The sequence below is a fragment of the Solanum lycopersicum genome, chromosome 3 (assembly GCF_036512215.1).
Source record: "Solanum lycopersicum chromosome 3, SLM_r2.1".
Lineage (NCBI taxonomy): Eukaryota > Viridiplantae > Streptophyta > Magnoliopsida > Solanales > Solanaceae > Solanum > Solanum lycopersicum.
Window position 1 is genome coordinate 12,096,998 of NC_090802.1, and position 10,797 is coordinate 12,107,794.

Sequence of the window (10,797 nt, forward strand, 5' to 3'; positions counted from 1 at the left end):
GCGATATGGAAACACAACCAATAACCCAAACAAAATAAATAGAGCAGGGAACCACTCGTAGTACATCCGAAAAAAGTGAAAAAAGATAAATAATAAATACAAAAGATTCAAACGAGACGGAACCAAATATACAAAATATAGCATTATTGCACAAGAATACCCAATCTAAAAAGAAAGAATAAACCAAAATACACCAAATAACAAGTAATCTTCCGACAGCCTAACTCGAGGGAAGGCAGTAAGAAAAAGCCCCCATAATAATAAAAAATAATAGTGAAGTCAAGCCAAAGATAAATCAACAACATCACAAAACATTAGACATATTATGAAAGTAACAAGGGGTATCAACATGGTAGTTGCATCGAAGAATGAAATCTAAGACTTATACGAATGACAACATGTAGAGCTCATCTTTTTTATATCAGATGAACATGAAAGCGATTCTAACTCAAATGCTACACTACTGTGTAAACAAAGAGGAAGAAGAACCAACAGACAACTTCAGCTCACCAAAAAACATCTCAACTAAAGAGTTGGAGTTGAAAAAAGTTTACCTTTCCGGAGGCAATGAACGGAGACTACAAATGAGCGATGATTTCACCACAAAAACTCAAGAACAAACCACAACCTAGAAGTCCAAGCAGAATATCACCTTCAAACAACTAACCCTTTTATCTTTTTGTTTTGTGAAAAAGTATTTGCAGTATGTATTTCTAACTACTTTTTTAAAATTCTTTTCCGTTCAATAGCTCATTATTCCCACTCAAAGAATATTCTTCTCTCTATTAGTTCAATTTTTTAGCCTCAAATTAAAAGAAAATTCCCCCTCACAATGAAGAAGAAAAGGAGTTTATAAAGGAGGAAAGTAGGGTTTAAGTTTTAGGTGGAAAAAGGGATGAAAATCCGGGTTCAAGGCCTATCCTTTTTAATTATTTCTCCATTTTGGCCAACACGTTTTCTCTAAAGCCTGAACCCATTCCCAAAGAAGAATGGAGAATGAACACATTTGATAAGTCTCTCGCCCTTGAAGCTCGAGTGGAGCCAATTTACGTAAGTCAAGGAAGACGTCGTAGGCGCCATTGCAGAGAAATGGCAGCTGGAATTGCTAAAAGCTAAAGGAAATCATACCTGGGAAGAAGGCGCTTCGCGAGTCGCTCTCTGTATTATTTTGACGCGTGAAGGAAGTAGGAATCACTTAAAGGGTCGTTTGATATGCGCTACTGCTGTTCACATCTTCTGGGAATAATTAACTGGGTTCTTGTGAACCAGTTTGTAGGTCGGGTCAAGTAAACATAAGAATTTGGATCGGGTTGAGATGGCAGGGAATGGATTGGAAATTTTAGGCTACTGAAGGAAAAACTTGAAAAAGAGGTGGGCTGGAAGAAATCTTGTATTAGAATGGTGAAACAATGCCCAAATTTGTTCTCAAATGGAATTAGGGGATCAACTAATGAATTAATACAAATTAATTAAAGAGCTTCACAATCTTAACGAAATAATATAATTGACTTAATTATAAATCAATTAGACCAAAAAATAGTTATTTGAATGATTAAACAAATTAACTCGACATTTAATTTAAGCAAAATCTTTTGAGACGATTTTCAATATTTATAAAATAAACTAATTATATATAAAATTATACCCAAACATTAACAATATAAGTTAATAAATTTAACTATAAATTAGGAATGCAAACTACAAGTTACTGAAAACTAATTTAATAAAGTATTAAGTAAAATTAAAATCTTTTTTGAGACTAATTTCGAATATTTATAAAATAAACTAATTCTATAAAACTTAAAAAAATATATATCACTTCAAATGTATAGAAATCCACTAAAGCTACTTTAAGATGATTTGAAAAACATTTGAATCTTATAAAGTCAACTATTTCAACTCGTTTGGTTTTAAAAGCTCGTTAATTAATTCCTATAGGGGAGGATCACAATTGAGTGTCAACAATTGTCCCTCAATTTACTTAGATTGATGCAAGAAATTCGATAAAAATGAAATTGACCAATCGAATTTTGACCGACCATACATTCATCTTTAGGAAAGGATTTTGGTACGGATTTTAAGAGTTATGGTCGAACCCTGGAAACGGATTTCCTACATATCTCAGGCTATATGAGAATTCAGGCCATTTGTACTTCAATACGCTTGACTTAACGCATAATTATTAAAAAATTCAAAAACCACTCCGATATCGAATTATGAAGGGATCAGAATGCTCGAAACAAGATTTTAAAAGAAAACGTAGGAATATAGCCGAGTTTTCGACATTGAGCCCGCATACATATCCTTACACCTTAGGAATCAGGCTGCTTGTAGTTTGACTTGATTGGTTGAAAAGGAAATCTATTATGCTAGATAGCCTTCGATTCCGAAACAGTGACAAATAAATCGAATATGAAAAAGAGTCTTGTAACCTCTTACTAATGAATGTGATGCACTTCAGACCCATAATTTAAGAACTTATAAAAACATAATTTTTAAAACTTTTGGTGCATCTTCACTCGAATTGGAAATTTGCTTCCGGTAGATACCAAAGCTTCCGGATGCAAAATTGAAACCAAGGAACCGAAAGAAATATCCATATGCCTTCTGATAGGGGTGCGGTTTGATTGTGGTGGAAGTCAACCCTCTGCTCGCGTCCTAAGAGTTTGATTGTGGTGTTTGCTCTTGACAAATAAAGGGATGCAATTGACTTGATTTCTTATGATTTATAAATATCTCTCTTAGGATGCACGATCTCCTTCTCATGCGATGCACAATTTCTTTTTCGCGATGCATGACTTCCTTCTCTTGCAATGCATGACTTTCTTTCACGATGCATGAATTTATTCTCTTACAATGCATGACCCTCCCGATTCATGAATTTTTTGCGATGCATGAATTTCTTCTCTTGCAATACCTGACTTCTTTCTGCAATACATGAATATTTTCTCGCGATATATGACATTTTCCACGATGCATGAATTTCTTCTCTTGCAATGCATGACTTCTTTCTGTGGTGTATGAATTTTCCACGATGTATGAATATTTTCTCGTGATGCTTGAATTTTTGCGATGCATGACTATTTTCTCGCGATGCATGACTTTCCCAGCAATGCACGAATATTTTCTCACGATGCATGACTTTTTCTCAAATTTCTTTCCCAGTTAACTGTCTTGTCTTATCTTTAACTGTTGGTGAGAAAATCATGGAATTTTCTAAATCCTCTAAAAAATTCTATTCCGGTTTCTAATCTCAAGGTAACTTCAGTCTTGCTCTGTTGAGAAAAAATCTTCTTTTGAGAATTTGTAAGTCCCTCTCAAAAATTATTTCCCAGTTTCTATTATAAAAAAAATACAAATCTTACGGGAGATATGACCAAACTCTTGTCGTGCCTATGTATGTCGTTTAGGCGGGGATCAGGTCAAACGTAGTTGCCCTCAAAGGTTAAACAATAATAAGAAATTTACAAAGAAAACCAATCAAGGCAAACATTGGCCGCCTACGTATCTCATTCTTGAGAATTATGGTACAACGTGGTTAAATACAAAGAAATATTAAAAGGGAAAATGGGATGACGGAGGCCGATATATGCCTTCTACATATCTCATTCTTGAGAAAACAGGTCAGACGTAGTTCATTACAAGAGGGATAAATTTTTTAAAGAAAGCAATTGCATGCATATAGAGCGAATTATAAGGAAATGACAGGAAATACAAACTGAAGCTTCATACGTAATATATCTTGATAGCATCTAAGTTTATTGGTTTCGGCCATGCGTTGCCATCTGTGTCCGACAAGATCAAAGAACCTACAGATAATACTTTGCGAACCATTGAAGGTCCTTGCCAATTTAGTGCAAATTTCCCTTTGTGCTCATCCTGATTAGCAAAAATGTTCTTAAGGACCAACTGACCGATTTCAAAATTTTTGGCTCTGTGTCTCTTGTGAAAAGCACGAATCATTCTCTGCCGATAAAGTTGGCCATGACAAACAACAACCATTCTTTTCTCTTCAATCAATGTCAATTTATCAATCCGCATGCTGACCCATCCAGCATTACTCAACTCAGCTTCTTGTATGATTCTCAAGGACGCTATCTCAATTTCAACAGGTTTGACTGCTTTTGTTCCATACACTAGTAGAAACGGAGTAGCTCCAATTGACGCTCTGACAGTCGTTCGATAACCCAACAAAGCGTATGGCAACATTTCATGCCAACCTCGGTGATTGTCAATTATTTTCCTCCGAATCTTCTTGATGTTCTTATTGGCGTCCTCTTCAGCTCCATTCATTTGAGGACGATAAGCGGTTGAGTTTCGGTGAGTAATCTTAAACTTCTCATATATATATATATATATATATATATCATGAAGCGACTGTTGAGATTGCACCATTATTAGTACTGATGGATTCTAGTACTCCAAACCTGCATATCAGATTATTTCGAACAAAATCAACTACAACTTTTTTTGGTCACGGACTTGTATGAAGTTGCATTAACCCAGTTGGTGAAATAGCCAATGGCAACAAAAATAAATTTGTGTCTGTTACAGGCGGCTGGTTTTATAGGACCAATGACATCAATGCCCCAAGCTACGAATGGCCAGGGTGAACTCATAACATTGAGTTTGTGAGGTGGTACACGAATCAAATCACTGTGCACTTGACATTTATGACATTTCTATACGAACTTGCAACAATCCTGCTACATAGTCATCCAAAAATAACCAACTCATAGGATCTTCCTTGCTAGAGTGGGTCCATTCATATGTGTAACGCAGACTCCAACATGTATTTGTTCAATAAGCTTCACAACTTCAGCAGTATCAATAAATTTGAGAAGATCTAAATCTGGAGTCCTCCTATAAAGGACTTCTCTACACAGAAAGAACTTGAGAGTCATACAGTGTATCTACTTTTTCTTGTTAAGTATCGCATTCTCAGGATAAATTCCGGACTCCAAATAGTTCTTGATATAAAAATATCATGGAAAACTGTTTGGTTCCGCCTCGACATGTGAACATGGACTTCATGTTCTCTCTGCTCTATATCCAGAGGGTCAATATGATTAGTATCTGGATATTTATACATTGAAGTGATGGTAGCAAGAGCATCTGAACTCAATCTTGCAGAATCTTTTGCACATATTTTGTATATATTGCACATATAGTGTGGTATTTGGGTTTTTTACGGTCCATTCTCCTTGAACCTGATGAATCAACAAATCTGAATCTCCAATAACTAGCAACTCGTGGACATTCATGTCGATGTCCATCTTCAGCCCAAGAATGCATGCTTCATATTCGGACATGTTATTCATGCAATTAAATAGGAGTTTGGCCTCTACATGATAATAATGACAAGATTCTGATACTAAAACTGCTCCAATACCTCTTCCTTGGTGATTTCCTACTCTATTAAAGAATATTCTCCAACCAAGGTATGCCTTAGAAATATCTTCGCCTCAAACGATACCCCTTCATCGGGAAAATAAGACTTGAGCGGTTTATACACTTCATCGACAGAATTTTCTGCAATATGATCATCCAAGACCTTTGCCATTATCGCCTTCTAGGACACATACACAATATCAAATTCTCTCAAAAGCATGTGCCATTTGGCCAATTTTATGATCGTCATCGCTTTCTGGAAAATATACTTTAACGGGTCCATTTTTGAAATGAGATATGTAGTATAAGACGACAAATAATGCATCAATTTCTGGGCAATCCAAGTTAAAGCACAATATATTCTTTCAAAAAGAGTATAAGGAGACTCATAAGGAGTAAACTTCTTACTTATGTAATAAATAGATCATTCTTTCTTCCCTATCTCATCATATTGAACAAGTATGCATCCAAACGCATTATCTGAGGCAGAAAAATATAGCAACAATGGGCTCCCTTCTCGCGGAGGAACTAACACTACTTTATTAGACAAATAATTCTTGATGGCGTTGAAAACAATCTTACATTCAACATCATGAAGATAGGCTCATACACCACAATTTATTGAGTTATGAATCAACTAATGTAGTTCAACCTCCCTAAGAAACTCATCACTTCCTTCTTTTTCTTTGGAGAAGGTAACTTTTGAATTGCCTTGATCTTAGAAGGGTCGATCTCAATGCCACTTCTATGAACTATAAATCCCAACAACTTACCGGTTGGCACCCAAAACACATTTGGCAGGATTTAACTTCAAGTTGTAAGGACGCGTATAATCAAAGAACTTCCTTAAATGAACCAGTGATCCGAAATATCGTGGGACTTGATTATGACATCATCAACATACACCTCGATCTATTTGTGAATCATATCATGAAAGATGGTCGTCATAGCCCTCATATGAGTAGCACCAACATTTTTGAGACCAAACGACATCAAACTATAATGATAAAACACCCCATGGTGTAATGAAAGTTGTCTTTTCTGCATCCTCTTCATCCATCAAGATCTGGTAATAACCTGTGTAACAATCCACAAACGACTGCACTTCGTGCTTAGCACAGTAATCGATGAGAATGTGAATATTCGGCAATGGAAAATTGTCTTTTGGGCTCGCTTTGTTAAAATATTTACAATCAACATGAATTTTGATTTTTTCATCTTTTTTGGCGACCGAAATAATGTTGGCCAACCAAGTAGGATACTGCGTCACTTCCACCAATCGAGACTCGATCTGTTTCGTGATCTCTTCTTTAATTTTAAACTTAAATCATGCATGAACTTTTGAGCCTGCTCTTTTAGTGGACTGAATCCCGAAATAATCAACAATTTGTGGGACACCACTTTTGTAATCAGCCCTAGCATGTGGCTGTAAACCCGGATAAATACATCAATATATTCAGTAAGCAAATAAATCAGCTCGCTTTTTTTAGATTCATTCAAATGAACACTTATTTTGACCTCTTTGACGCACTCTTCGTTTCGAAGATGCACAGTCTCAGTTTCTTCCAAATTTGGCTTATATTGATTCTCAAAATACCGAAATTTCTCAGAAACATATTTTGGTATCTCATTTTCTTCTTCATACTCATCACCTTCGTCATCACTTGCCTCATTTTGTTTATTTAGCTCGTGACATGACATGACATTGGTAGGTTTTAAATTAAAATTACTGAAATTATAAACAATTAAAATTAAGAAAGTAAATAAACACATAAGACATAAACAAGTTTTCAATAAGAGAGGCTTTCATTCAAATTGGAAAACAATACAAACTTTGGCCATGGCAAAGGTCCATGTTGCCTTTTTAAACATTACGGGGAATTTCAAAACTCAAGTAATTAAAGGAACTACAAAATTGTGGGTCTCAGGCCTTTTTAAGACTACCACCAACTTTCAAAACAGGCATAAACAATGTCCTTCTACCAAGATATTTAGGGAATCAAGATTGGCACGGAGGTCTAGGTCTACAGCTACTCTCTAGGCTCAGCATCGTGGATACCAGCTAACTTGACCTCATTTTCTATGACAACATCAATCTTTTAAAAAATGCCCAAATTCCTTCCCCAAGGCCATCACGATCAACATACTCTCAAATTGGAAATGACTGGTACAAATGAGGGATTTTCCTAGCCAATGCTTGATCATTATTCTTCTTTATCTTCACCTCATCATCTGTGAGGACGTACCCCAAACCATACCTTTGCTCCTTTGACAGGAACTTGAATAGGCTCGACGATTTCTTGGAAATTTCTTCCCAATCGAAAACCTAGCTCAAATCAATTCTAGAACATCACAGTAGCAATTGTCTTGTACACAGAGGGCATAGGAGGGTACGGAGGCAATTCATCACCATTGGCATTAACCAGCTCTACCGTGTAGAAATCAGATCCTCGAGAGACATCATCTATGATTGGCGAATGCCCACCAAAGTACCTTCCTTCACCTTGAATAACCAATTCTTGCTTCTTCCAGAAAAGTTTCATCAACAAGTGAAGGGTAGAAGGTACTACCCCAGCCATATGGATGAACGACCTTTCTAGAAGAAGGTTGTAGCTAGTGTCCATGTCCAGGACGTGAAACTTTGCATTGATTTCTGCACGACCCATATGAATGACCAACTTTACCACCTCCAGTGTGTCTTTTTGCAAACCATTGGAAACTCTCACGTTGACTTGGTTTTGTTCAAGCTTCCCCAAATCAAACCTTAACTGCCTCAGATTTGACAAATAAATATTGAGACCAGATACATCATATACCAACACACGGTTTATAACCCTTTCTCGACAAATGACAGTGATATGTGAAGCTTTGTTGTGCATCCTCCCTTCGAAGGTAAACTTTTATCATAGAAGCAGATATGATGTCCTCGGATAACTTGGTTGCATAGCCACAACATTATCATTATTCGTGCCCACGGACACGTATGCATCATGCAAACCCTTCACTCAAAGATCGCCTATATAGCTGCAAACTCATCAACAAGGCCCACAAAGAAATTTAAGCCCAGTTTTTCTACAAATGCTTAAAAGTAAATAGTCCTTCATCTGCATCTTTCTCCAGAATTTTTCACCTTCGCCTTCGCTTATCGGCCTCTTTCCTTGGTCCTTCTTTTGTCCCTCATGAGACAACTCTTACGGACTATAACATCTGCTAGACATGGTCATACCTTGAGCTGAAGCAGTTTCAAACACAAACCTTGGCATAGCGGGAGTTTCTATTAGCAACAAGGCAACAGCCTTTGCGGGTGTCATAATCATGAACTCCTCCTTTTTATGCATAAAGAATCCAAGAACTTTTCAAACTCATCATGAATAATCAGAGTTATCATCTTTGTCATGCCCCAATCGTCATCCAACTCTGTCTTATTGATGTTGACGCCCCCATGATTTGGAAAAGGATTACCGTTGGCATTAGGTGTGGTTGCCTGGAGGGAGACCACCTTCTAATCGATTAGATCCTGGATTTTGTGCTTGAGGCTAATACAATCCTCACTATCATGTCCAATGCTATTGAAGTGATATGCACACTTTTGATCGGGTCTATAAAATCGGGAACTAGTGTCCACTGGCTTGGGTCCAAATGGATGGATATAACTTGCCGCAGTTAATCGCCCGTACAACTTTTTTTGGCTTTTGGGAAGCACATTAAAAATTCTAGCGGGCTTTTTCTCAAATCTAGGACGAGGAAGATTGAATTTACCTTGAGGAGGAGTCATCTGACGATAATATTGTCATTAAGACGGGGAACCTGATATCCGGGATGGGGATTTGTTTGGTAATTTTACAATGGAGCTTGGTAGTTTGGGGAGGTATTTTGGTAAACTGGATCTTGGTCTTGATTATACTAGGGAGGCGCTCGGTAATTTGACTGCAAGTTGGCGCAATTGGGACCGACACTTTTGTAATGATTAGATGGAGTTTGGTAAATTGGAGAGGAATTTAGGTATATGGGAGGTGGAGTTTGATAACTGTGAGGGGAGCATTTTGGTACGTGGGAGGAGCATTTTGATGATTGGGGGGAGGGGGATTTTTATAACCATCTTGTGTATAATAAGCCTAATAGAAACTCTGTGAAGGTTGAGAACGACCTTGGTGTGATGATGATCTTTTCGATGTCTTCTTCCCTTCATAAGAGACAACAGACACGTCCTCTCTACTCTTTTTCAGCTAACCGAGGATCTGGGCGAGGCAGCAACATGGGCAATTTTCTCAGTTCTTGATACATCCTCGATAGTCTCACCTACCTTGACTATCTTGGTAAACTTTGCTCCCATGAGAAACATAAATTTTTCGTAATAGTCGGGTTCCTGAACCCGCACAAATAATTCTTTCACCATTTGTAAGAGAACTCTCTGTAGCTTTCATTGCATTTCTACTTCATCTTCGCTAATGAATAAGGATCAGAGACAATCTCCATGTTGTAACCAAATCATTTAGTGAAGTCCTTATCCAGGGCATTCCATCTAGGTCATTGTCTTGTTTCGTGGGATGTGAATCATTTCAAAGCCTCTCTGCTCAGACTTCAGCTAAAGATATACATCAATACAACTTTATATCTCTCAACTCCCACAAGCTGGTCGTAGTAGTCCCTTAGATGCCCTAAGTGATTCCCTATTCTTTCAAAGACATCGAATTTCGGCACTTTGAACCCTTCTAGGAGGACTAAATTCAAATGAATGCATAGGTCCTCATAGTTCAACTCGGTGACCTCAGGAAGGCATTGTTGCTCCTTCATTCCTCTTAGAATCTCCTCTTTTATGTCTACCTCTGTGGCCTCTTCTTTCAACCTCCACTCTCTTTATTTCTCTTCATAATGGTCGAGCTTAGAACCATTCACATCTTGCTCATTGGGAACGAGAATTTGGAAAGTTGTTTTTTCTGGGTAGGGGTGGACCGGCAGAAGGGCTTGGGGTATTTTAAGTGGTTTTGTAGTTTTGAGGGTATGTTTGGGGGTTAGTGTGTTTATTTTGTTGATGGAGGTATTTTTGAAGATTGAATGTGCTTTGGTTTTGGGGAGGGGTTTGGTGATTGGCATTCTATGGAAGAGGTGGTATTTGATGATTATTATTTTGAGGCGGTGGTGGAGTCTTGTAGGAGGCTGAGGCATACTAAGGATTTTCAACGTTTAAATCGAAGACTGAGGGATTTTGAGAAGGAGTAGATGGTGTGTTTCGAGCATGTTCCATGTTTGAAGAGGGAAATCACAGCGGAGGCCTTCCATCTGTCGAAGCGTTGATAGTTGAACCCGGCTGAGGTAGATCCTGTCTCCTTTGCATTTCGACCCTTATTTTAGCAATTTGCTGCATAAATTGCGTAATCAGTTAATTTTGATCTGATGGTAGGTTGA

The 10,797-nt window shown here is 37.5% G+C and overlaps 1 protein-coding gene across 1 annotated transcript; it reads right to left on the reverse strand.

The window, feature by feature from the left end:
* Window positions 1-3,726: 3,726 nt before the first annotated feature.
* LOC138347405 (uncharacterized) lies at window positions 3,727-4,293 on the reverse strand. Its single transcript, XM_069295703.1, has one exon. The coding sequence runs from the start codon at window positions 4,291-4,293 to the stop codon at window positions 3,727-3,729; it is 567 nt and encodes a 188-aa protein (XP_069151804.1).
* Window positions 4,294-10,797: the final 6,504 nt, after the last annotated feature.

Coding starts and splice junctions, on each gene's coding strand:
- LOC138347405 (XM_069295703.1), bottom strand. CDS start 4,293: ATGAATGGAGCTGAAGAGGACGCCAATAAGAACATCAAGAAGATTCGG.